This window comes from Prinia subflava, chromosome 8, assembly GCF_021018805.1.
Source record: "Prinia subflava isolate CZ2003 ecotype Zambia chromosome 8, Cam_Psub_1.2, whole genome shotgun sequence".
NCBI lineage: Eukaryota > Metazoa > Chordata > Aves > Passeriformes > Cisticolidae > Prinia > Prinia subflava.
The window spans coordinates 15,383,656-15,410,801 of NC_086254.1; the positions used below are offsets into that span (position 1 = coordinate 15,383,656).

General features: G+C 52.3%; 1 protein-coding gene across 5 annotated transcripts; it reads left to right on the plus strand.

Moving 5' to 3' along the window:
• The first annotated feature begins 103 nt into the window (after positions 1-103).
• Positions 104-26,649, plus strand: SUGP1 (SURP and G-patch domain containing 1). Of its 5 annotated transcripts, none has more exons than XM_063403435.1 (15): positions 104-254; positions 2,886-3,057; positions 4,589-4,692; positions 6,884-7,108; positions 10,221-10,344; positions 11,965-12,068; positions 13,642-13,765; positions 15,813-16,372; positions 17,429-17,535; positions 19,070-19,247; positions 21,581-21,687; positions 22,551-22,696; positions 24,437-24,515; positions 25,186-25,236; positions 26,486-26,649. In XM_063403435.1, exons 1-15 carry the CDS (start codon positions 230-232, stop codon positions 26,510-26,512), a joined length of 2,133 nt encoding a protein of 710 aa, XP_063259505.1. In that variant the 5' UTR covers positions 104-229; the 3' UTR covers positions 26,513-26,649. The 5 variants fall into 5 exon arrangements, with proteins under 5 accessions (XP_063259505.1, XP_063259504.1, XP_063259503.1 ...); XM_063403434.1 differs by lacking the exon at positions 25,186-25,236 and adding an exon at positions 25,054-25,104 and having other exon boundaries at positions 105-254; XM_063403433.1 differs by lacking the exon at positions 25,186-25,236 and having other exon boundaries at positions 105-254; positions 24,437-24,566.
• Positions 26,650-27,146: the final 497 nt, after the last annotated feature.

Sequence of the window (27,146 nt, forward strand, 5' to 3'; positions counted from 1 at the left end):
CCCTTTCGCACCGATAGGGAGCGGGGCGAACCGGGGAACCACCGTAGCTGCGGAGGCGCTAGAGCGGGGTTGTCTGGCTGCCCCGCCAGCGAGGCTCGGTGCGGTGGGATGAGCGGGGAGAGCGGCGGGATGGCCCCTTAGAGGGACTACATCTCCCAGGGGTGCTTGCGGCAGCGCGGCCCCGGCGCGGCGCGCCCGGCGCGGGGCACGCTGGGACGGGGGCTCCAAAATGGACAACCACAGGGATGCGCCAGGTACGGCCCGGGCCGGGCGGCTCCTGCCGCTGGCGGCTCTGCCCGGGCCCTCCCGGGGCTCCGCTCCGCTCCTCCCGCCTCGCTGCCGTCCCCCGGCTCGGCCCCACCGCCCCCAGGGCTCTGGGAGCCGGGGGTGGGGGTGTGCGCCCGGGGGTGGGGGTGTGCCGGCAGAGTCGGGGGCTGGGGGAGCCCCCCCGGTTAAATTCTCTCCTTTTTTCCCTCAGCGGAGCCGAGCCGGGAGTTCGGGATGGAGCCCCGCGTTCGTTCCCGGCTCGTTTTCCCGCAGGGAAGCCGGGCTGGTTGTTCGGGATGGCTGCTCTGTTAATTTTTTCCTCCTTTGCCCACAGAAAAACGGAGCTTGGGGTCTGGGGTGGTCTTCCCATTATTTTTTCTTCTTTTTTCCCAGAGGGAAGCAGGGCCGGTAGTTTGGAGAGGCTCCGCTGTTGATTTTTCCTCTTCTTTTCCCACAGGAAACCCAACTGTTCATTCCCTCTCTCTTTTCCCGTAGGAAAGCTGAGCTGGTGGTTTGTGGAGACCCTACTGTTGATTTTTCTTCTCTTTTTTTCCGTAGGGAAGCTGAGTTTGGGATGATCCCACAGTTTATTACTTCCCTTTTCCCACAGGGAATGCGACCCTTGATTCAGGATAATTCCTGTTAAATCCCGCCTTTTTCCTTCAGGAATGGTGCTCCTTCATTTGGGATGGTCCCTGTTCATTCCTCCCCTTTTTCCACAGGGAATACCAGCCTTGATTTGGGATAAACCCATTAATTCTTTCAGTTTCCCACAGGAAAGCTGAATTTGGGATGGTTCCTACTCTAGTCCAGCCTTTTTCCCCTCAGGAAAGCTGAATTTGGGATGGTTCCTACTCTAGTCCCGCCTTTTTCCCTGGCTGTTAATTCCTGCCTTTCTCCCTCAGGGAATGAGCCCCTTGATTTGGGATAATCTCTTTTAATTCCTCCCCATTTTCCCAGAGGGAATGCGCCCCTCAGTTCCAGACAATTCCCATGCTAATTCCCTCTTTTTCCCACACTGAAGCTGAATTTGGGATGGTCCCTACTCTAATCCCGCCTTTTTCCCTCAGGGAATTTGAACTTTGATTTGGGATAATGGCTATTAAATCCCACTCTTTTCCCTCAGGGAACGCGCCCCTTGATTTGAGATAGTTTCTGTAAATTCCCCCTCTTTTCCCACAGGAAATCCGACCCTTGATTTGGGATGATCTGTCCCTTGATTTGGGATGAACCGTCTTAATTCCTGCTTTTTTCCCCACAGTGAATACATCCCTTTATTTGGGATAGTCCCTCTTATTTCTTGCCCTTTTCCATCAGGGAATTCACCTCTCGATTCCAGACAATTCCCGCCCTTTTCCCTCGGAGAATTCACGTCTCCATTCTGGACAATTCCTGTGCTAATTCCCGCCCTTTTTCCTCAGGGAATTCACCCCTCGATTCTGGATAGTTCTCGTGCTAATTCCTGCTCTTTTCCCTGAGGGAGTTCACTCCTCCATTCCGGACAATTTTGCCCCTCAATTCTGGACAATTCCTGTGCTAATTCCCGCCTTTTTCCCTCAGGGAATTCACCCCTCGATTTGGGACAATTCCCGCCCTTTTCCCTCAGGGAATTCACCCCTCCATTCTGGACAATTCCCGCCCTTTTCCCTCAGGGAATTCACCTCTCCATTCTGGACAATTCAATGCTAATTCCCGCCCTTTTCCCTCAGGGAATTCCCCCCTCCATTCCGGACAATTCCACACTAATTCCCGCCCTTTTCCCTCAGGGAATTTGCCCCTCAATTCTGGACAATTCAATGCTAATTCCCGCCCCTTTCCCTCACAGAATTCGCCTCTCCATTCCAGACAATTCCCGTGCTAATTCTCACCCTTTTCCCTCAGAGAATTCACCTCTCCATTCTGAATAATTGCACGCTAATTCCCGCCCTTTTCCCTCAGGGAATTCACCCCTCCATTCCGGACAATTCCATGCTAGTTCCTGCCCTTTTCCCTCAGGGAATTCACCCCTCCATTCTGGACAATTCCACACTAATTCGCGCCCTTTTCCCTCAGGGAATTTGCCCCTCCATTCTGGACAATTCCAGCCCTTTTCCCTCAGGGAATTCACCCCTCCATTCTGGACAATTCCCGCCCTTTTCCCTCAGGGAATTCACCTCTCCATTCTGGACAATTCAATGCTAATTCCCGCCCTTTTCCCTCAGGGAATTCACCTCTCCATTCCAGACAATTCCTGTCCTAATTCCCGCCCTTTTCCCTCAGGGAATTCACCCCTCCATTCCGGACAATTCCATGCTAATTCCTGCCCTTTTCCCTCAGGGAATTCACCCCTCCATTCCGGACAATTCCATGCTAATTCCTGCCCTTTTCCCTCAGGGAATTCACCTCTCCATTCTGGATAATTCCATGCTAATTCCCGCCCTTTTTCCTCAGGGAATTCACCCCTCAATTCCTGTGCTAATTCCCGCCCTTTTCCCTCAGGGAATTCACCTCTCCATTCCTGACGATTCCCGCCCTTTTCCCTCAGGGAATTCACCCCTCCATTCCAGACAATTCCTGCCCTTTTCCCTCAGGGAATTCACCCCTCCATTCCCGTGCTAATTCCCTCCCTTTTCCCTCAGGGAAGGCGAGCCGGTGGTTCGGTGTGTCCCAATCCAAGTCTGCCAAGACGAGCGTGAACCTGCTGCAGCAGGAGGAGCTGATTGCGCAGAAGAAGCGGGAGATCGAGGCACGGCTGGAGCAGCAGGCGCGGCAGAATTCCCTCAGCATCCCGCAGCTCCCGCTGCTCGGAGAGTACGCGGAAATTCCGGGAATCCTGGGGCTCTGGCTGCTGGCAAATAGGGGGAGTTGGGGTTGGGAAGGGGAGCTGAGGGAGGAAAATCCCAATTTTAGTGGAGCAGAAGGAGGAAAATCCCCGTTTGGTCGGTATGGGAGCAAAAATCCCAATTTTAGTGGAGCAGAAGGAGGAAAATCCCCGTTTTGGTGGATATGGGAGCAAAAATCCCGATTTTAATGGAGCAGAAGGAGGAAAATCCCCGTTTTGGTGGATATGGGAACAAAAATCCCGATTTTAATGGAGCAGAAGGAGGAAAATCCCCGTTTTGGTGGATATGGGAACAAAAATCCCGATTTTAGTGGAGCAGAAGGAGGAAAATCCCCGTTTTGGTGGATATGGGAGCAAAAATCCTGATTTTAGTGGAGCAGAAGGAGGAAAATCCCCGTTTTGGTGGATATGGGAGCAAAAATCCCGATTTTAGTGGAGCAGAAGGAGGAAAATCCCCGTTTTGGTGGATATGGGAGCAAAAATCCCAATTTTAGTGGAGCAGAAGGAGGAAAATCCCCGTTTTGGTGGATATGGGAGCAAAAATCCCGATTTTAATGGAGCAGAAGGAGGAAAATCCCCGTTTTGGTGGATATGGGAGCAAAAATCCCGATTTTAGTGGAGCAGAAGGAGGAAAATCCCCGTTTTGGTGGATATGGGAACAAAAATCCCGATTTTAGTGGAGCAGAAGGAGGAAATCCCCGTTTTGGTGGATATGGGAGCAAAAATCGCAATTTTAGTGGAGCAGAAGGAGGAAAATCCCCGTTTTGGTGGATATGGGAGCAAAAATCCCGATTTTAGTGGAGCAGAAGGAGGAAAATCCCCGTTTTGGTGGATATGGAAGCAAAAATCCCGATTTTAGTGGAGCAGAAGGAGGAAAATCCCCGTTTTGGTGGATATGGGAGCAAAAATCGCAATTTTAGTGGAGCAGAAGGAGGAAAATCCCCGTTTTGGTGGATATGGGAGCAAAAATCCTGATTTTAGTGGAGCAGAAGGAGGAAAATCCCCGTTTTGGTGGATATGGGAGCAAAAATCCCGATTTTAATGGAGCAGAAGGAGGAAAATCCCCGTTTTGGTGGATATGGGAGCAAAAATCCCAATTTTAGTGGAGCAGAAGGAGGAAAATCCCCGTTTTGGTGGATATGGGAGCAAAAATCCCGATTTTAGTGGAGCAGAAGGAGGAAAATCCCCGTTTTGGTGGATATGGGAGCAAAAATCCCAATTTTAGTGGAGCAGAAGGAGGAAAATCCCCGTTTTGGTGGATATGGGAGCAAAAATCCCAATTTTAATGGAGCAGGGAAGAAAAATCCCAATTTTAATGGAGCAGGGAAAAGAAATCCCAGTGTTAATGGAGCGAGGGGAGCCGAATCCCAATATTAATGGAGAAGGAAGGAGATTCAGGGGTTTTTAGGGAATTCCAGGAGCTTTTCCTGTCCCAATTCCCACGTGGGAAGGGCCAGGAAGCTCCCAAATTCCAACTCCTGTTTTCCTGTCCCCACTCAGCGATGATGGCTCCGAGAACGAGGCCTCTGTGTCCAACAAGTTTGTGAATGATGGGAGCTTCCTGCAGCAATTCCTGAAGCTCCAGAGGGAAAAATCCAATGCTGGTAGGTCCTTCCTTTCCCAACCCAAACTTGGGATTCCCAGGAACTCTGTTCCCTTCATTCTCCCCTCAGAAACTGCCCCAAATCCCCCCCAGCAGCTCTGTGAATGACCCAATCCAAACTCAGGATTCTCAGGAATAATTTCCTTTCATTCTCCCCTCAGAAGCTGCCCCAAATCCCTCCAACAATTCCAGGAATGCCTCAGCCAAAACTCAGAGTTCTCAGGAACTTTTTTCTCTTCATTCTCCCCTCAGAAGTTGACCCAAATTCCTACAACAGCTCTGGGAATGCTCCAGCCCCAAACACCGGGGGGAAGCTGCCAGGGCAGGCCCTGAGCTTCTCCCACACCAAACTTGGGATTCTCAAGAATAATTTCCCCTCATTTTCTCCACAGAAACTGCCCCAAATCCCCACAGCAACTCCGGGAATGCCCCAGCCCAAGCCCCAGGATTCCCAGGAATAATTTCCTTTTATTCTCCCTTCAGAAACTGCTCCAAATCCCCACAGCAGCTCCGGGAATGCCCCAGCTCCAAACCCCAGGAAGAAACAACTGGGACAGGCCCTGAGCCTCTCCCACACCAAACTTGGGATTCTCAAGAATAATTTCCCCTCATTTTCTCTACAGAAACTGCCCCAAATCCCCACAGCAACTCCGGGAATGCCCCAGCCCAAACCTAAAGATTCCCAGGAATAATTTCCTTTCATTCTCCTCTCAGAAGCTGCCCCAAATCCTCCCAACAACTCTGGGAATGCCCCAGCCCAAACCCAAAGATTCCCAGGAATAATTTCCTTTCATTCTTTCCTCAGAAACTGCTCCAAATCCCCACAGCAGCTCCGGGAATGCCCCAGCCCCAAACACCGGGGGGAAGCAGCCGGGGCAGGCCCTGAGCTTCTCCCACACCAAACTTGGGATTCTCAAGAATAATTTCCCCTCATTTTCTCTACAGAAACTGCCCCAAATCCCCACAGCAACTCCGGGAATGCCCCAGCCCAAGCCCCAGGATTCCCAGGAATAATTTCCTTTCATTCTTTCCTCAGAAACTGCTCCAAATCCCCACAGCAGCTCCGGGAATGCCCCAGCCCCAAACCCAAAGATTCCCAGGAATAATTTCCTTTCATTCTCCTCTCAGAAGCTGCCCCAAATCCTCCCAACAACTCTGGGAATGCCCCAGCCGAAACCTAAAGATTCCTAGGAATAATTTCCTTTCATTCTCCCCTCAGAAACTGCCCCAAATCCTCCCAACAGCTCTGGGAATGCCCCAGCTCCAAACCCCAGGAAGAAACAACTGGGGCAGGCCCTGAGCCTCTCCCACACCAAACTTGAGATTCTCAAGAATAATTTCCCCTCATTTTCTCCACAGAAACTGCCCCAAATCCCCCCAACAGCTCCGGGAATGCCCCAGCCCAAACCCAAAGATTCCCAGGAATAATTTCCTTTTATTCTCCCCTCAGAAACTGCCCCAAATCCCCACAGCAACTCCGGGAATGCCCCAGCTCCAAACCCCAGGAAGAAACAACTGGGACAGGCCCTGAGCCTCTCCCACACCAAACTTGGGATTCTCAAGAATAATTCCCCCACATTTTCTCCACAGAAACTGCCCCAAATCCCCACAGCAGCTCTGGGAATGCCCCAGCCCCAAACACCGGGGGGAAGCAGCCAGGGCAGGCCCTGAGCTTCTCCCACACCAAACTTGAGATTCTCAAGAATAATTTCCCCTCATTTTCTCTACAGAAACTGCCCCAAATCCCCACAGCAACTCCGGGAATGCCCCAGCCCAAGCCCCAGGATTCCCAGGAATAATTTCCTTTCATTCTTTCCTCAGAAACTGCCCCAAATCCCCACAGCAACTCCGGGAATGCCCCAGCCCAAGCCCCAGGATTCCCAGGAATAATTTCCTTTCATTCTCCCCTCAGAAACTGCCCCAAATCCCCACAGCAACTCCGGGAATGCCCCAGCTCCAAACCCCAGGAAGAAACAACTGGGACAGGCCCTGAGCCTCTCCCACACCAAACTTGGGATTCTCAAGAATAATTTCCTTTTATTTTCCTCACAGAAACTGCCCCAAATCCTCCCAACAGCTCTGGGAATGCCCCAGCTCCAAACCCCAGGAAGAAACAACTGGGACAGGCCCTGAGCTTCTCCCACACCAAACTTGAGATTCTCAAGAATAATTTCCCCTCATTTCCTCCACAGAAACTGCCCCAAATCCTCCCAACAGCTCCGGGAATGCCCCAGCCCCAAACCCCGGGAAGAAGCCGGCGCTGCTGGGGAAGCGGCCGGGGCAGGCCCTGAGCCGGATGCTCCAGGCCCGGAGCCTCTCCCATCCCAAACCCAGCCCTGTCCTGAGCCGCCTCAGCGTCTTCCAGGGCCCGGACGAGGAGGAGGAGGAGGATTACGAGCAGTGGTTGGAAATCAAAGGTCAGTGGCAGCTCCTGCTCGGGGGCTGGAGCTGGGAATGCCCATCCCGGGATAGGGGATCAGTGGGGGCAGGAGTCCCTCAGGCCCAGAGGGGAATGGGGTGGGGTTTAGATCCTGGGATAGGGATCAGTTTGGGATGGGATTCCCTCAGGGGGTTTGGATTGGGTTTTATCCTGGAACAAGGATCAGTTTGGGATGGGATTCCCTTGGGCCCAGGGGGGATTTGGGCTGGGTTTTATCCTGGGACAGGGGATCAGTTTGGGACAGGATTTTCTCCTGGGACAGGGGATCAGTTCGGGCCAGGATTCCCTCAGGCCCAGGGGGGATTTGGGTTGGGTTTTATCCTGGAATAAGGATCAGTTTGGGACGGGATTCCCTCAGGCCCAGGGGGAATTTGGGTTGGGTTTTATCCTGGAACAAGGATCAGTTTGGGATGGGATTCCCTCCTGGAACAGGGGATCAGTTTGGGACAGGTTTCCCTCGGGCCCAGGGGAGATTTGGATTTGGTTTTATCCTGGGATAGGGGATCAGTTTGGGACAGGATTTGGAGTGGTTTATTCCAGGGATTTTATTCCACCTTGGGACAGGATTCCCTCAGTCCCACTGGGAATTTGAATTGGGTTTTATCCCAGGATAGGGTTCAGTTTAGGGCAGGATTCCCTCAGCCCCATTGGAAAGCTGGTTTTTATTCCTATTTTCCATAAATTTATATTCCCAGCACAGTTTTGGAGCAAATTTCTCCTTTATGGAGTGGAAATTCCAGCAGTTAATGCTGGTGGGCTTTTCCAAATCCAACCAAAATCTGAGAGATTAAATCCCTCACATTTTGGATATGAAATTCTCAATATTTTAAATATGAAATCCACGATATTTTAGGTATTTCTGACTTCCATTGAGTTCAATATTTAAATATTACTGACCTCAGCCTGGAAGGATTTATTTTCTCCAGATTTTCCCAGTGCTTGGCCAGCCAAAAATTCAGGAAAATAACGGACAGGGAGGAAAATGTTCTGTTTTAATGGATTTGGTGGGTGGCAAATCCTAAAAATTCCGATTTTCATCTTTGGAATGTTGTGTCAAGTGCTGGGCTCTCCAGGAAATCCTAATTCTTGTCCTTAAAATGGGATTTTGGGGAGCTTAAGTGCTGAAAAATGAGAAATTGGTTTGGGAATGTGCAGGGAAAATCCGTGTGTGTGAATAAATAAAATTAACTGCACGTCCAGCATGGAATTGTACCTGCATAAAACCCAAAATCCAGTTAAAAAATTATCACCTGAGTGCTTGGAAAAATGAGGAGTGGCAGGAATTATCCCAGGTTTTGTTGGGATCAGGCAGGCCAGGAAGGCCCGGGGCTGATTTGCCTCAGAATGGGAATTTCACGGGTGGGTTTACGGGGATAAAAGGAGCTCAGCGAGTCACGCCTGCCTTTGTGCCTTCATTTATCCCTTCCCAAAATCCCAGGGAACCCTTTCTGCTGGGATTTGTACCGGCACAACCCCGGGAATTCGGGATCTGGGCATGAAATACATTCAGAAAAATGGGAAAAATTCAGAAAGCTGAGGCGGGGTATCCTGAATTTAAGGGTTTGGGGGCTGATCCCGTTGGATCAGCGTGGGCAGCTCTGCTCTGTGCTTCCCAAAATCCCCCAGATCCCCAGGTTCGTTCCCTCCCAGTGATCCCTGTGGGAATTCCTGGGCACAGAAACCAAACTCCAGGGGGTTTTTTTGGAGCAGGAAAAGCTGCTCTGGCCACACAGCCTGGAATGTTCCGGGAGTGGGCTGAGAATGGCTTGGAATGTGGATTAAACCCCAGCTCCTGCTCTTTCCCTGCTGGGATTTGTAGGGAATAAATCCATGGGGAGCCAGCTCTGCCCCAGTTCAAACTGGGGTGAACTGGGAGCAGTTGGGACTTCCAAACTGGGGTGGGGTGGTGGATTCCCAATCCCTGGAATGTCCAAGGAAAGTGGGAAATGGGAGCTCCAGGGAAACCTTGGAGCTGCTTCCAGAGCCTGAAGGGCTCCAGGAGAGCTGCAGAGGGATTTGGGATGAGGGGTGGAATTCCAGGACACAGGGAATGGATTTAAACTGGAAAAAGGGAATTTGGAAGGGATTTTGGGAAGGAATTCCTGGCTGTGAGGGTGGGGAATTCCCAGAGAAGCTGTGGCTGCCCCATTCCTGGAATGTCCAAGGAAAGGCTGGAGAGAGGAAGCTCCAGGGAAACCTTGGAGCCACTTCCAGAGCCTGAAGGGCTCCAGGAGACCTGGAGAGAGATTTGGGATGAGGGATGAAATTCCAGGACACAGGGAATGGATTTAAACTGGGAAAAGGAAGATTTGGGTGGGATTTTGGGAAGGAATTCCTGGCTGGAAGAGTGAGGAGGGAACAGGATGGAATTCCAAGAGCAGCTGTGGCTGCCCCTGGATCCCTGGAAGTGCCCAAGGCTGGAGAAGGGAAATTCCAGGGAATCCTTGGAGCTGCTTCCAGAGCCTGAAGAGCTCCAGGAGAGCTGCAGAGGGATTTGGGATGAGGGATGGAATTCCAGGACACAGGGAATGGATTTAAACTGGGAAAAGGAAGATTTGGGTGGGATTTTGGGAAGGAATTCCTGGCTGGAAGAGTGAGGAGGGAACGGGATGGAATTCCCAGAGCAGCTGTGGCTGCTCCATCCCTGGAATATTCGAGGAAAGGTGGGAGAAGGATCCAGGGAATCCTTGGAGCCGCTTCCAGAGCCTGAAGAGCTCCAGGAGAGCTGCAGAGGGATTTGGGATGAGGGATGGAATTCCAGGACACAGGGAACGGCTCCAAGCTGAAGGAGATGGGATTTAGGTGGGACATTGGGAAAGAATTTCACTGGGAGGACGGGGAGGGGCTGGAACTCCCAGAGAACCTAACAGGAAAATTTGGGACAGCAAAAAATACGGGATGAGCTTCAATCCCACCCCAACCCCCAAACTTTAGGATTTTCCCACGGGGACAAAAAGCTCAGAAAACCCAAAAACAACACAGTGAACACCTTTCTACAACAGCTGCCCGTCTCCCCCTCTCTCTCCCGTGTCCCCATGTCCCCATGTCCCCGTGTCCCCTGACCCCCAGTACTGACAGCATCCTTAAAGTTTTGCCCCCAGAGGACGCGGACACGCGGCAGGTGGTGGAAAAGCTGGCCAGGTTCGTGGCTGAGGGCGGCCCCGAGCTCGAGAAGGTGGCCATGGAGGACTACAAGGACAACCCTGCTTTCTCGTCAGTCTGGGGGGATTTTATTCTCTTTTTTTTTTTAGTTATTCCTTGCTCTGTGCCGGGGGAAAGGCGGGAATGGGGTTTGGGGGTTGTTCGCTGGGAGGGGGGAATGTTTGGGTTCATTGTTGTTCCCTGAGGGGGAAAAAATTGGGTTTGAAGGGGGGAATAATTTGGCTTTGAAGGGGAGGAAAGTTTGGATTTGAAGAGGGGAAAATTTGAATTTGTAGGGGGGAAAAGTTTGGGTTTGAGGGGGGGAAAAGTTTGGATTTCAAGTGGGGAAAAGTTTGGATTCGTTGTTTGTTCTTCTGCCCTGTGAGGGGGAAAAGGTTTGGATTTGAGGGGGGAAAGGTTTGGATTCCTTGTTCTTCCCAGAGGGGGGAAGAAGTTTGGATTTGAAGGGGGGAAAAGTTTGGATTTGAAGAGGGGAAAAGTTTGGATTCCTTATTTGTTCTTCCCAGAGATGAGGAGAAGTTTGGATTTGAGGGGGGGAAAATTTGGGTTCATTGTTCTTTCCTGAGGGGGAGAATTTGGGTTTGAAGGGGGGAATAATTTGGATTTGAAGGGGGTAAAGTTTGGATTTCAAGGGGGAAAAAGTTTGGATTTCAAGGGGGAAAAAGTTTGAATTTGTTGTTTGTTCTTCTTCCCTGCGAGGGAGGAAAGGTTTGGCTTTGAGACGGGGGAAAATTTGGGTTCATTGTTCTTTCCTGAGGGGGAAACATTTGGGATTTGAAGGGGGGAAAGTTTGGATTTCAAGGGGGAAAAGGTTTGAATTTGTTGTTTGCTCTTCTTCCCTATGAGGGGGGAAAAGTTTGGATTTGAAGGGGGGAAAAGTTTGGATTTGAAGGGGGGAAAAAGTTTGGATTTGAAGGGGGGGAAAAGTTTGGATTTGAAGGGGGGGAAAAGTTTGGATTTGAAGGGGGGAAAAAGTTTGGATTTGAAGGGGGGAAAAAGTTTGGATTTGAAGGGGGGAAAGGTTTGGATTTGAAGGGGGGAAAAGTTTGGATTCCTTATTTGTTCTTCCCAGAGATGAGGAGAAGTTTGGATTTGAGGGGGGGAAAATTTGGGTTCATTGTTCTTTCCTGAGGGGGAGAATTTGGGATTTGAAGGAGGGGAAACGTTTGGATTTGAAGAGGGGAAACATTTGGATTTGAAGAGGGGAAACATTTGGATTTGAAGGGGGGAAAAGTTTGGATTTGAAGAGGGGAAACATTTGGATTTGAAGAGGGGAAAAATTTGGATTTGAGGAGGGGAAAAATTTGGATTTGAGGAGGGGAAAAATTTGGATTTGAAGAGGGGAAAAATTTGGATTTGAAGAGGGGAAAAATTTGGATTTGAAGAGGGGAAAAATTTGGATTTGAGGGGGAAAAATTTGGATTTGAAGAGGGGAAAAATTTGGATTTGAAGAGGGGAAAAATTTGGATTTGAGGGCTGGAGAAGCTTTTAATCCCAGCACTGGTGGACAGAGGATTCCTCCCTAATTTCCCTTCAAGCAGCAAAAATTTGTGTGCAAATCCTTGGATTAAAACTCCAAAATCTAAATTCCGTGTTTTAGGTGGATTCTGAGTAATTCCTCCATTTTTGGAGTTTGGATAATTATTCTTTTTTTTCCCCCCTCTTTTCCAGGTTTTTGCATGATAAGAACAGCAGGGAATTCCTTTACTACAGAAAGAAAGTGGCAGAAATAAGGAAAGAAAATCAAAATTCCCAGGCAGCCTCTTCCCAAAAAGGTAATTCCCACTAAAATCTGGGAATGGCAACAGCACAAGGGAAATTTGGGATTTTTTGGGGTGGACTGGGATGAAAATTTGGCTGCCTGGAAAGAAAATTCCCACCTGGAAGGAGAATCAAATCCTTGTGCCAAAAATGTGGATTCCCAAGTAAATAGATTTTGAATGGGATTATTCCAAAATAATTCCCCAGCACTGAAAATTCAGGAAAAGGGGAATTTTTTTCCCGGTTTTTGTTGGATTTGATTGGAGCAGCCACCCTTTTCCAGGTGAGATTTGGGATTTCCCATAGGGAATTTCCCCTGAAACAGCCTCCAGGGGAGGGAAATAAGTGGGATTTTAGGGAATTTGGAGTTTTCCAAAGGATTTCTTGTTGTTCCTGGGTAATTCAAGGGCAAAACCTTGAAATATGGATAATCCTGGGTGATGTAATCTTATGGAAAAGTGCCTGAGACATGGAAAAAAATGCAAATTTTTGAATTTGTGGTAATTCCAGGTGGTTTAAACTTATGGAAAAGGGCCTGAGACAGAGAAAAAAATCCAAAATTTTGGATTAGAGATAATTCCAGAGGGATTAATCCTATGGCAAAGTGCCTGACACTGGGAATTATCCAAACCTTTGAAATATGGATTATCCTGAGCATTTTAATCCTATGGAAAAGCACCTGGGACATGGAAAATTCGGGATTTGGGGGCCCATAGCTGCTTTGTGTCTCATCCCTGCTCCCAAACTCGGGTTTAAACTGACATTTTTGTGTAGTTAAACTGTTCCTTTGTCCCAATTCTCCCCCTTTAAACCCGGCTTTAGGCCTCACTGGGGTCCTTAGACCCCACCCCTGCTCCCAAACTCGGGTTTAAATTGAATTTCTTATGCTTTCAACTGTTTTTGTCCCAATTCTCCCCTTTAAACCCGACTTTAGGCCCCCCTGGGGTCCTTAGACCCCAGCCCTGCTCCCAAACTCAGGTTTAAATTGAATTTCTTATGCTTTCAACTGTTTTTGTCCCAATTCTCCCCTTTAAACCCGACTTTAGGCCCCCCTGGGGTCCTTAGACCCCAGCCTTGCTCCCAAACTCAGGTTTAAATTGAATTTCTTATGCTTTCAACTGTTTTTGTCCCAATTCTCCCCTTTAAACCCGACTTTAGGCCTCACTGGGGTCCTTAGACCCCACCCCTGCTCCCAAACTCGGGTTTAAATTGACATTTTTGTGTTGTTAAACTGTTCCTTTGTCCCAATTCTCCCCCTTTAAACCCGGCTTTAGGCCCCCCTGGGGTCCTTAGACCCCACCCCTGCTCCCGAACTCGGGTTTAAACTGAACTTTTTAAGCTTTCAATTGTTTTTATACCAATTTTTCCCCTTTAAACCCGACTTTAAGCCCCACTTGGGTCCTTAGGCCGGGTTAGGCCCCGTCCCCGCTCCCGAACTCGGGTCTGAACTGCTGCTTTTATTCTCTTTAACCGTTCCTTTGTACCGATTCTCCCCCTTTGAACCCGACTTTAGGCCTCACTGGGGTCCTTAGGCCGGGTTAGGCTGGGCTGGGGTGAGCTGGGCCCAGGATTAATCCCTGCCTAAAGTTTCCCCCCCAGCCGACCAGGAGATGCGGGACTCGGCCGAGAAGCTGGCGCGGTTCGTGGCTGCGGGCGGGCCCGAGGTGGAGGCCATCGCCCTGCAGAACAACAGGGAGAACCCTGCCTTCAGGTACCAGGGAATTCCTGATTTTTGGGGCTGGTTTCCTGGGAATTCACAGGGAATTCACAGGGAATTTCCAGGGAATTCACAGAGAATTCACAGGGAAAGTTAAGGCTGAGGTTTTGGAGCGGTGAGAGTCGAGGTGTTCCAAGTTTGGGGTGCAGAGGGGGCTGAGGTGGGAGCTTTGCCCTGCAGAACAACAGGGAGAACCCTGCCTTCAGGTATGGAAATTCCTGATTTTTGGGGCTGTTTTCCAGGGAATTTCCAGGGAATTCACAGGGAATTCTCAGAGAATTCCCAGGGAAAGTTAAGGTTGAGGTTTTGGAGCAATGAGACTTGAGGTGTTCCAAGTTTGGGGTGCAGGGGAGGCTGAGGTGGGAGCTTCGCCCTGCAGAACAACAGGGAGAACCCTGCCTTCAGGTACCAGGGAATTCCTGATTTTTGGGGCTGGTTTCCTGGGAATTCATAGGGAATTCACAGGGAATTTCCAGGGAATTCACAGAGAATTCACAGGGAAAGTTAAGGCTGAGGTTTTGGAGCGGTGAGAGTCGAGGTGTTCCAAGTTTGGGGTGCAGAGGGGGTTAAGGTGGAGGCCATCGCCCTGCAGAACAACAGGGAGAACCCTGCCTTCAGGTACCAGGGAATTCCTGATTTTTGGGGCTGGTTTCCTGGGAATTCACAGGGAATTTCCAGGGAATTCTCAGAGAATTCACAGGGAAAGTTAAGGTTGAGGTTTTGGAGCGTTTAGAGTTGAGGGGCTCAGGTTTGGGGTGCAGAGGGGGCCCGAGGTGGGAGCTTTGCCCTGCAGAACAACAGGGAGAACCCTGCCTTCAGGTATGGGAATTCCTGATTTTTGGGGCTGTTTTCCAGGGAATTCACAGGGAATTTCCAGGGAATTCTCAGAGAATTCACAGGGAAAGTTAAGGCTGAGGTTTTGGAGTGATGAGAGTTGAGGTGTTCAAGTTCAGGGTGCTTAGGAGGCTGAGGTGGGAGCAGACAACAGGGAGAACCCTGCCTTCAGGTATAGGAATTCCTGATTTTTGGGGCTGGTTTCCTGGGAATTCACAGGGAATTCACAGGGAATTCACAGGGAAAGTTAAGGTTGAGGTTTTGGAGCGATGAGAGTTGAGGGGCTCAGGTTTGGGGTGCAGGGGGGCCGAGGTGGAGGCCATCGCCCTGCAGAACAACAGGGAGAACCCTGCCTTCAGGTACAGGGAATTCCTGATTTTTGGGGCTGTTTTCTTGGGAATTCCCAGGGAATTTCCAGGGAATTCTCAGAGAATTCACAGGGAAAGGTAAGGTTGAGGTTTTGGAGCGTTTAGAGTTGAGGTGTTCCAAGTTTGGGGTGCAGAGGGGGCTAAGGTGGGAGCAGAACAGGGAGATCCCTGCCTTCAGGTATGGAAATTCCTGATTTTGGGGCTGGTTTCATGGGAATTCACAGGGAATTCATGGGGAATTTTCAGGGAATTTCCAGGGAATTCATGGGGAAAGTCATGGGAATTCTGAGGCTGAGGTTTTGGAGCGGTGAGAGTTGAGGTGCTCAAGTTTGGGGTGCAGAAGGAGCTGAGGTGGGAGCAGAACAACAGGGAGAACCCTGCCTTCAGGTACGGGGGAATTCCTGATTTTTGGGGCTGGTTTCCTGGGAATTCACAGGGAATTCACAGGGAAAGTCTTGGGAATTCTGAGGTTGAAGTTTTGGAGCAGTGAGAGTTGAGGTGCTCAAGTTTGGGGTACAGGGGGGGCTGAGGCAGAGCAGAAAAACAGAGAGGTCCCTGCCTTCAGTACCAGGAATTCCTGATTTTTGGGGTTGTTTTCCTGGGAATTCCCAGGGAATTCTCAGAGAACTCACAGGGAAAGTTAAGGAGGTTGCTCTGGGCATTCCAGGCAGGAATTCATGAGCTGGATCCCAGCTCTGGGAATGCTCTGGGCATTCCAGGCAGGAATTCCACGGCTGAATCCCTTCTCTGAGTGGAGCTGGGAATGTTTTGGGAATGTTTTGGGAATGTTCTGAGCATTCCCAGCCGGGATTCCCGGCTGACTCTCCCGCCTCCCGCAGGTTCCTGTACGAGCCCCACAGCAAAGGGCACCGCTACTACCGCCAGAAGCTGGAGGAGTTCCGCAGGGCCCGGGCTGCCCCCGGGGGCGCCCCCTTTCCCGGGAACCCCCCCTTTCCCGGGAACCCCCCCTTTCCCGGGAATCCCCCTTTCCCAGGGGGCTCCCCTTTCCCGGGAGAGCCCGGCCTCAAACGGAAAAGCAGCCCCGAGGCTCCTCCCTTCCCTGCTCTGCCTCTCCCCGTTCCCCTCCCGGCGCCGCTGCCTCTCCCGGTTCCCTCTCCCGTGGTTCCCGCTGCTCTCCCGGTGCCCTCGGCCTCTCCCTCGCCATCCTCATCCTCCGCCTCCCCTGCGGATCATCCCGGAATCCCAAATCCCGCCCTAATCCCAAATCCAGCCCCAATCCCAAACCCAGCCCCGGCCCCAAACCCCGCCGTGCCCCCGAGCCCGGCCCCGGGCAGCACCAAGAAGAAGAGGAAGAGCCGGTGGGGGCCGGAGGAGGAGAAGGTGGAGCTGCCCCTGCCGCAGCTGGTGCAGCAGCTGGACTCGCCCTCGCCCCTCTCAGGTGAGCAGAGCAGGGTTGGTGTCCCCGGGATTGTCCCTGCAGCCTTCAGCGCGGGGAATTCCTGATTTTTGGGGCTGTTTGTCCCGGGAATTCCCTGGGAAAGTCATGGGAATGCTGAGCTTACAATGGGATTTTACTGAGGTGAGAGCTGAGGGGCTCAGATTTGGGAGCTGTGCCCTGCAAAAAAACAGAGATCCCTCCAAGGAATTCCTGAGTTTTGGGGCTGCTTTTCCCGGGAATTCCCTGGGAAAGTCGTGGGAATTCTGAGCTTACACTGGAATTTTACTGAGGTGTGAGAGTTGAGAGGCTCAGATTTGGGAGCTGTGCCCTGCACAACAACCAAGAGATCCCTCCAAGGAATTCCTGAGTTTTGGGGCTCTTTTTCCCTGGAATTCCCTGGGAAAGTCATGGGAATTCTGAGTTTACATTGTGATTTTACTGAGGTGAAAGTTGAGGGGCTCAAATTTGGGGTTGAGGGGGCTGAGGTGGGAGCAGAACAACAGAGAGATCCCTCCAAGGAATTCCTGATTTTTGGGGCTTTTTTTCCAGGGAATGTTCTGGGGAATTTTCTGAACCCTGGGAGTCTCCACACAAAGTCCGGGATCAGGGTTAATTCCCACTTTTTTGGCTTCACCTAAGGAGAGAATTCCTGAGGGGGAAAAAAAAGGATTTTGTGAGCCCTGGAGGTCTCCCCACAAAACCTGGAACAATTCCCAGATTTTGGGGATGGCTGGGCTTCACCTGAGGAGGGAATTCCTGTGGAAAAAAAGGGATTTTTGGAGCAGATTTTGGCACCATCTGGGATCTGGGAATCCTCACAGCTGGCAAACCAAGCTGCTCCCCACTCCTGTGATCCCCAAACCCCTCCAGATGGATCCCAAAGTGCCCCAAATCCCTGAAATTCCCTGGGAATGGCAACACCCCGTGCCTGGAATTACCCACAGCCAGGCTGGGGTGAGGGAAGGATGATCCTAAAGCTCCTTCCCGAGCTGGGGGTTGGTTTTTCCAGGTTTTTCCAGGTTTTCCAAAGGTTTTTCCCTGTTTTTGTCCCTGCAGTTCAGGACCTGAAGGGTCTGGGGTACGAGAAGGGCAAACCCGTGGGGCTGGTGGGGGTCACGGAGCTCTCCGAGGCCCAGAAGAAGCAGCTGAAGGAGCAGCAGGAGGTGATTCCCAAAAATCCCCCCTGGGTTCCCTCCTGTGGGAATGACAAAGATTTCCCAGCACTGAATCCCTGGGACAGCAGAGGGTTTGCGGAATAGGGAGCATTCCTGCCCTGAAATCCCAAATTCCAAAGGAGCATTCCAGCCCTGAAATCCCCAAATCCCAAAGGAGCATTCCAGCCCTGAAATCCCAAATCCCAAAGGAGCCTTCCAGCCCTGAAATCCCCAAATCCCAAAGGACTTTTCCAGCCCTGAAATCCCAAAGGAGCCTTCCAGCCCTAAGATCCCAAATCCTGTTTTTCCTGGGCTCAATCCCATTTTTTCCTGGGACAAATCCTGCTGTTTCCCCGTCCCGAATCCCATTTTCCCCATCCCCAATTCCGTATTTCCCATTTTCCCCATCCCCAATTCCGTATTTCCCATTTTCCCCGTCCCCAATCCCATTTTCCCCGTCCCCAATCCCCATTTTCCCCATCCCCAATCCCATTTTCCTGTCCCCAATCCCATTTTCCCCTCCCCAATCCCCTTTTCCCCCGTCCCCAATCCCATTTTCCCATCCCCAATCCCCTTTTCCCCGTCCCCAATCCCATTTTCCCATCCCCAATCCCCTTTTCCCCGTCCCCAATCCCCATTTTCCCCGTCCTCAATCCCATTTTCCCCGTCCCCAATCCCATTTTCCCCGTCCCCAATCCCATTTTCCCCATTCCCAATCCCCATTTTGCCCGTCCCCAATCCCATTTTCCCCATCCCCAATCCCGTATTTCCCATTTTCCCCGTCCCCAATCCCATTTTCCCCATCCCATATTTCCCATTTTCCCCATCCCCAATCCCATATTTCCCATTTTCCCCGTCCCCAATCCCATATTTCCCATTTTCCCCGTCCCCAATCCCATATTTCCCATTTTCCCCATCCCCAATCCCGTATTTCCCATTTTGCCCATCCCCAATCCCATTTTGCCCGTCCCCAATCCCATTTTCCCCATCCCCAATCCCGTATTTCCCATTTTGCCAGTCCCCAATCCCATTTTCCCCATTCCCAATCCCCATTTTGCCTGTCCCCAATCCCCATTTTCCCATCCCCAATCCCCTTTTCCCCGTCCCCAATCCCATTTTCCCCATTCCCAATCCCATTTTCCCCGTCCCCAATCCCCTTTTCCCCGTCCCCAATCCCCTTTTCCCCGTCCCCAATCCCGTATTTCCCATTTTGCCCATCCCCAATCCCATTTTCCCCATCCCCAATCCTGTATTTCCCATTTTCCCCGTCCCCAATCCCGTATTTCCCATTTTCCCCATTCCCAATCCCATTTTCCCCATCCCCAATCCCGTATTTCCCATTTTGCCCGTCCCCAATCCCATATTTCCTGTTTTTCCCATCCCCAATCCCCATTTTGCCCGTCCCCAATCCCCATTTTGCCCGTCCCCAATCCCCATTTTGCCCGTCCCCAATCCAGTATTTCCCATTTTCCCCATCCCCAATCCCGTATTTCCCATTTTCCCCGTCCCCAATCCCGTTTCCCACCGCGTTTCCCGCCCGCAGATGCAGCAGATGTACGACATGATCATGCAGCACAAGCGCGCCATGCAGGAGATGCAGCTGCTGTGGGAGCGGGCGCTGCAGCAGCACCAGCACGGCTACGACAGCGACGAGGAGGTGGACAGCGAGCTGGGCACGTGGGAGCACCGCCTGCGCCGCATGGAGATGGACAAGACCCGCGGTGGGCAGGGAATTCCAGCCCTGGGGACAAGGGACACGGCGTTCCAGGGGGGAATTCTGTCCCTGGGGAGAGGGGCACGGGGTTCCAGAGGGGAATTCTGTCCCTGGGGAGAGAGGCACGGTGTTCCAGAGGGGAATTCTGTCCCTGGGGAGAGAGGCACTGTGTTCCAGAGGGGAATTCTGTCCCTGGGGAGAGGGACACGGTGTTCTAGAGTGGGAATTCCAGCTCTGGGGAGAGGGACACGGTGTTCTAGAGCAGGAATTCCAGCCCTGGGGACAGGGGCACAGCATTCCAGAGCGGGAATTCCAGCCCAGAGCGTTCCAGAGGGGGAATTTCAGCCCTGGGGACAGGGACACAGAGTTCCAAAGGGGAAATTCCATCCCACAGCATTCCAGAGCAGGAATTCTGTCCTTGGGGACAAGGACATGGCATTCCAGAGCAGGAATTCCAGCCCTGGGGACAAGGACATGGTGTTCCAGGGGAGAATTCCAGCCCAGAGTATTCCAGGGGGGATCCCAGCCCTGGGGACAGGGACACAGAGTTCCAGAGGGGAAATTCCATCCCACAGCATTCCAGAGCAGGAATTCTGTCCCTAGGGAGAAGGGCACGGTGTTCCAGGGGGGAATTCCATTCCAGGGAGTGCCAGAGCGGGAATTCCAGCCCTGGGGGACAGGGACATGGCATTCCAGAGAGGGAATTCTGTCCCTGGGGAGATGGACAAGACCCGCGGTGGGCAGGGAATTCCAGCCCTGGGGACAGGGACACGGTGTTCCAGGGGGGAATTCTGTCCCTGGGGAGAGGGGCACGGCATTCCAGAGAGGGACATGGTGTGCCAGGGGGAGAATTCCAGCCCAGAGCGTTCCAGAGGGGGATTCCAGTCCTGGGGAGAGGGGCACTTCGTTCTAGAGAGGGAATTCCAGCCCTGGGGACAAGGGCATGGTGTTCCAGGGGGGAATTCTGTCCCTGGGGAGATGGACAAGACCCGTGGTGGGTTGGGGTTCCAGGGGGGGATTCCATTCCAGGGAGTGCCAGAGTGGGAATTCTGTCCCTGGGGAGAGGGGCACGGTGTGCCAGGGGGGAATTCCAGCCCTTGGGAGAGGGGCATGGAATTCCAGAGCAGGAATTCCAGCCCAGAGTGTTCCAGGGGGGATCCCAGCCCTGGGGACAGGGACATGGTGGATCCCAGCCCTGGGGAGAGAGACACAGCGTGCCAGGGGGGAAATTCCATCCCACAGCGTTCCAGAGCGGGAATTCTGTCCCTGCTGACAGGGACACAGAGTTCCAGAGCAGGAATTCCAGCCCTGGGGAGAGGGGCACTGCATTCCAGGGGGAAAATTCTATCCCAGAGCATTCCAGAGCAGGAATTCCAGCCCTGGGGAGAGGGGCACTGCATTCCAGGGGGAAAATTCTATCCCAGAGCATTCCAGAGCAGGAATTCCAGCCCTGGGGACAGGGACATGGTGTGCCAGGGGGAGAATTCCAGCCCAGAGCATTCCAGGGGGAAATTCTAGTCCTGGGGAGAGGGGCACGGTGTGCCAGAGCAGGAATTCTGTCCCTGGGGAGATGGACAAGACCTGCGGTGGGTTGGGGTTCCAGGGGGGATTCCATTCCAGGGAGTGCCAGAGCGGGAATTCTGTCCCTGGGGACAGGGACATGGTGGATCCCAGCCCTGGGGAGAGGGACACAGTGTTTCAGGGGGAAATTCCATCTGAGAGTATTCCAGAGCAGGAATTCTGTCTCTGGGTACAGGGACATGGCATTCCAGAGCAGGAATTCCAGCCCAGAGTGTTCCAGAGGGGGGTTCCAGCCCTGGGGAGAGGGACAAGACAAGGAGTGGATTGGGATGGAGCTTTCCAGAGCAGGAGTTCCATCCTGCAGCGTTCCAGAGCAGGAATTCCATCCCTTTCCTGCTGGAGTTGGGAGCTGCAGAGAGAATTCCATCCCTTCCCCATCCCTTCCATTTCCCATCCCAATTCCATCCTCATGGATAGGGACAATCCGTCCTGGGATGCTCCACAAATCCCAAGGGATTCTCCATGAGTGTTGATTTCTCCGTGGTTTTTCCAGGATCTCACTGGACATTCCTGGGAGTTTTTGTGCTCCAGAAATCCCTGGGCTCCATTAATCCCAAGGGATTCTCCATGGTTTTTCTAAGATTTCACTGGGTGTTCCTGGGAGGTTTTGAGCTCCAGAATCCCACTGGAATTCCAAGGAATTATCCATGAGTGCTCTGTTCTCCGTGATTTTTTTTAGCCTGGGGATCTCACCGGGTATTCCCGGGATTTTGTGTGTCCCGGGATTCCCGGTGACCCGGGTCTGTCCCTCTTTTCCAGAGTGGGCGGAGCAGCTGACGCAGATGGGCCGGGGCAAACATTTCATCGGGGATTTCCTCCCTCCGGACGAGCTCGAGAAGTTCATGGAGACCTTCAAGGCCCTCAAGGTGAGCGGCTCTGGGATCCTGGGAATGCTCCCACCCAATTCCCCGGGATCTCCTGGCTCCGGGCGCTCCTGCAGGGAGAAAAACGGGAGCAGATTCCTGTTCTTGGAAATGGGAACGGGGAAATGCTGGGGAAAAAAATCCTGCCCTGGGGAGGGGGAATGGGGTGGGATTCACAAAGGATCCGTGGGAATCACATCCCAGGAAAGTTTGGAGTGTGTTGGGATCGTGGGAAGTGTCCCCTTCCCACTCTGGAATTGCAGGATTTGGGATTTTCCTGGAATTCCAGACCTCCCATTCCCTGCCCGTAGGACTGGATGGGATTGAAGGTCTTTTTCCACTCTGGAATTCCACAATTCGGTGTTTTCCTGGAATTCCAGACCTCCCATTCTCTGTCTGGGGGACTGGATGGGTTTTAAGGTCTTTTTCCACTCTGGAATTCCACAATTCGGGATTTTCCTGGAATTCCAGACCTCATCCCAGTTTTCCAGCACAGGGCCTGACATTCCCTGGGATTCGACCTTGAAGAAGAACTGGATCAGGGAACGGGCTGGAATTCCTGACCTGGATCCAGGAATGACCTGGGATTCCTGATCTGGATCCAGGGACAACCTGGAATTCCTGATCTGGATCCAGGAATGACCTGGAATTCCTGATCTAAGGCTGGATCCAGGGAACAACCTGGAATTCCAGAGCTGTTCTTGGAGCTCCATTCCCTCCTCAGTGCCAGAATCCCAGGAAATCCCGGCAGTTCTTTCCCAAAATCCCAATTTGGGCAGGGGAGCAGAGCTGCTTTTCCCCTTCTCCCATGATCCATGGAATAAAACCTCCCCTTTTTCCCCGTTTTTCCCTGTTTTTCCCTGCAGGAGGGCCGGGAGCCGGATTATTCCGAGTACAAGGAGTTCAAGCTGACGGTGGAGAACATCGGATACCAAATGCTGATGAAAATGGGCTGGAAGGAGGGAGAGGGGCTGGGATCCGACGGGCAGGGCATCAAAAACCCCGTCAGCAAGTGAGTGCTCCCAGGGGTCATTCCTGCTTTTTCTGTTTTCTGGGAATTCCCTCTGGAATCACAGCCCGGCTGGGGTTCCTGACCTCAGCATGGAAAACTCAGCGCAGGAAAAAAAATTGGGATTTTGGGGGGGTTTTGTTCTGGGTTTGGGGCTGTAGCTGGAATTGTGTGAGCTCCCAGATCTTGAATTCTCCAAACTTTAGGGATTTGGGACATAGAAGCAATCCCTGATTCCATCCAAATCCTTGGAATTTGGGACTTGAAAGCAATCCCTGCTTCCATCCAAATCCTGGGAATTGAAACCAATCCCTGAGTCCATCCAAACCCTGGGAATTTGGGACATGAAACCAATCCCTGATTCCATTCGTGCTTCCATCCAAATCCTGGAAATTTGGGAAATGAAACCAATCCCTGATTCCATCCAAATCCTCAGAATTGAAGCCAATCCCTGGTTCTATTCCTGCTTCCATCCAAACTCTGGGAATTGAAACCAATCCCTGATCCCATCCAAATCCTGGGAATTTGGGAAATGAAACCAATCCCTGATTACATCAAATCCTTTGAATTTGGGACATGAAACCAGTCTCTGCTTCCCTTGGACCCTGGGGTTTGGGAAGGCGCTCCCAGAGCAGGATTCCCGCACGTTCCCTGTGGATTCCCCGTCCATTCCCCTTGGATTCCCCGTCCATTCCCTGTCCATTCCCTGTGGATCCCCCGTGGATCCCCCGTCCATTCCCCGTGGATCCCCCGTCCATTCCCCGTCCATTCCCCATGGATCCCCTGTCCGTTCCCTGTGGATTCCCCGTCCATTCCCCGTGGATTCCCCGTCCATTCCCCGTGGATCCCCTGTCCATTCCCCATGGATCCCCTGTCCGTTCCCCGTGGATCCCCTGTCCATTCCCCATAGATCCCCTGTCCATTCCCCATGGATCCCCTGTCCATTCCCCGTGGATCCCCTGTCCATTCCCCGTGGATCCCCTGTCCATTCCCCATAGATCCCCTGTCCATTCCCCATGGATCCCCTGTCCATTCCCCATGGATCCCCTGTCCATTCCCCGTGGATCCCCTGTCCATTCCCCGTGGATCCCCTGTCCATTCCCCATAGATCCCCTGTCCATTCCCCGTGGATCCCCTGTCCGTTCCCCGTGGATCCCCTGTCCATTCCCCGTGGATCCCCCGTGGATTCCCCATGGATCCCCCGTCCGTTCCCCGTGGATTCCCCGTGGATTCCCCATGGATCCCCTGTCCATTCCCCGTGGATTCCCCGTCCATTCCCCGTGGATCCCCTGTCCATTCCCCGTGGATTCCCCATGGATCCCCTGTCCATTCCCCGTGGATTCCCCGTCCATTCCCCGTGGATTCCCCGTCCATTCCCCGTGGATCCCCTGTCCATTCCCCGTGGATTCCCCATGGATCCCCTGTCCATTCCCCGTGGATCCCCCGTCCATTCCCCGTGGATCCCCCGTCCATTCCCCGTGGATCCCCTGTCCATTCCCCGTGGATCCCCTGTCCATTCCCCGTGGATCCCCTGTCCATTCCCCGTGGATCCCGTGTCCGTTCCCCGTGGATCCCCCGTCCGTTCCCCGCGGATCCCCTGTCCGTTCCCCGCGGATCCCCTGTCCGTTCCCTGTGGATCCCCTGTCCATTCCCCGTGGATTCCCCGTGGATCCCCCATGGATTCCCCGTGGATCCCGTGTCCGTTCCCGGCCCGCGGGCCCCACGCCGTCCCCGCTGTTGCAGGGGCACCACGGCGCTGGACGGGGCCGGCTTCGGCATCGAGCGCCCGGCGGAGCTCACCAAGGAGGACGACGAGTACGAGGCCTTCCGCAAGCGCATGATGCTGGCGTACCGCTTCCGGCCCAACCCGCTGGTACGGGATAACGGGAATGGGATAACGGGAATGGATAACGGGAATGGGATAACAGGAATGGGATATGGGATAACGGGAATGGGATATGGGATCAGTGAGTGTACGAGGCCTTCCGCAAGCGCATGATGCTGGCGTACAGATTCTGGCCCAACCCGCTGGTACGGGATAATGGGAATGGGATAACGGGAATGGGATAACGGGAATGGGATATGGGATATGGGATCAGTGAGTGTACAGGGCCTTCCGCAAGCGCATGATGCTGGCGTACCGATTCCGGCCCAATCCTCTGGTATGGGATAACGGGATAACGGGAACGAGATATGGGATATGGGATATGGGATATGGGATCAGTGAGAGTACGAGGCCTTCCGCAAGCGCATGATGCTGGCGTACCGATTCCGGCCCAACCCGCTGGTATGGGATAACGGGAATGGGATTGGGATAACGGGATATGGGATATGGGATATGGGATCAGTGAGTGTACGAGGCCTTCCGCAAGCGCATGATGCTGGCGTACCGATTCCGGCCCAATCCGCTGGTACGGGATAACAACGGGATAACAACGGGATAACGGGAATGGGATATGGGATATGGGATATGGGATCAGTGAGTGTACGAGGCCTTCCGCAAGCGCATGATGCTGGCGTACAGATTCCGGCCCAATCCGCTGGTATGGGATAACGGGAATGGGATAACAACGGGATAACGGGAATGGGATAACGGGATAACGGGAATGGGATAACAACGGGATAATGGGATAACAATGGGATATGGGATATGGGATCAGTGAGTGTACGGGGCCTCCCACAAGCGCATGATGCTGGCGTACAGATTCCGGCCCAATCCTCTGGTATGGGATAACGGGATAACAACGGGATAACAACGGGATAACGGGATATGGGATAACAGGATAACAACGGGATAATGGGATAACAATGGGATATGGGATATGGGATCAGTGAGTGTACGGAGCCTTCCACAAGCGCATGATGCTGGCGTACCGATTCCGGCCCAACCCGCTGGTATGGGATAATGGGAATGGGATAATGGGATAACGGGATATGGGATATGGGATATGGGATATGGGATAATGGGAATGGGATTGGGCATGGGATAAGGGGATTGGGATAATGGGAACAGGATAACGGGAATGGGATCAGTGCTGGCAAACTGCTTCTGGCCGAACCCGCTTGTATGGGATAATGGGATTGGGATAACGGGAATGGGATTGGGATTGGGCATGGGATAACGAGATGGGGCTAACGGGAATGGTGTGGGATCAGCGCTGGCAAACTGCTTCCAGCCACATCTGCTGCTATGGGATAATGGGATTGGGATAACGGGAATGGGATCAGGAATGGAATAATGGGAATGGGAATGAGAATGGGAATGGGAATGGGAATGGGAATGGGAATGGGAATGGGAATGGGATGGAGCCAGTGATGAGCAAGAGTCCCTGGAATGGGGCAGGGACGGATCCTGGAATGGGGCAGGGACGGATCCTGGAATGGGGCAGGGATGGACCCTGGGATCTCTGCTGTAGCTCTGGGAATGCCGGGAAAACTCTTGGATTCTCTCCTCATCCTGAACCAATTCATCCTCCCACAATTCCTGGATGCAGAATTCTCCTTCCCATTTTTTTTTTCCATTCCAATCCCAGTTTCATTTCCAGCTTTATCTCGATCCGACCCCTGCCAAGGGGAGCTTCTCCCCAAATCCCACGATTTCTTTGGAATTACCATTCCCAGGGAGCAAAGCTAAACCTGGATTTCCCCTTTTCCCTTTCCAGCCAAAATTTGGGAAAAAAAACTGGAAAAAAACATCACATTCCAGTGGCTTTCCTGGAGAATCCAGACGCTGAATTTTGGGATAAAATTCCCGATCCTGATGATTTTTCCATTTCTTTTTTCTCCCTACAGAACAACCCACGGCGACCTTACTACTGAGGAGAGCTTTTCCCAACAGAATTCCTGGGAATTCTTATCCCAAACTTCATTATCCATCTCTTTTTTCCCCCGATATTATCCGGCTTTTTTGGAATCTCAGCCCCTCCCTCCCCCATGGAAAAGCTTTCCCAGCTTTTTTTTTTTTGGGACACGGGGAGGGTTTAGGGGGGCTCCAATTCCAAGGAATTTGGGATTTTTGGGAATGGCAGATCTGGTGCTGCTCCGGGAGGAGGGGATTTCCTTCCTTGATTCCAGCTTGGAATCCCAAATCCAGAAGATTTTGGGGAATTTGGGAATTTTGGGGAACCAGTGCCTCCAGTTTTGCCTCTGGCTGGGCAGATCCAACATGGATCCATAGGGAATTCCAGGATTTTTGGGATCTGGGGGGATTTTACCAACACCTCCTGTGCTTTGGGATGAGGAAGACCCAAAATTCCAGAGCCACACTTTGGGGGAAAAAAATCCCACAAAATTCCACCACACTTTGGGAAAAATCCAGTTGGATTTTGTTGTCCTAAAATGGAAAAAAACCCCTCTGGAAACAGAAATTTTCTTCACGGAGTCTGTAAATAAAATCAAACTTGTTTGTTCCTTAGGTTTAATCTTGGAATTTTTTTGGGAACAGAGGGATTTG

Excerpts from the sequence above, each read along its gene's own strand:
- SUGP1 (XM_063403435.1), top strand. The coding sequence starts at position 230 with ATGGACAACCACAGGGATGCGCCAG. Across the intron at positions 4,693-6,883 it reads GAGGGAAAAATCCAATGCTG|AAACTGCCCCAAATCCTCCC; the intron begins GTAGGTCCTTCC and ends TTTCCTCCACAG. Across the intron at positions 22,697-24,436 it reads ATCAAAAACCCCGTCAGCAA|GGGCACCACGGCGCTGGACG; the intron begins GTGAGTGCTCCC and ends CCGCTGTTGCAG.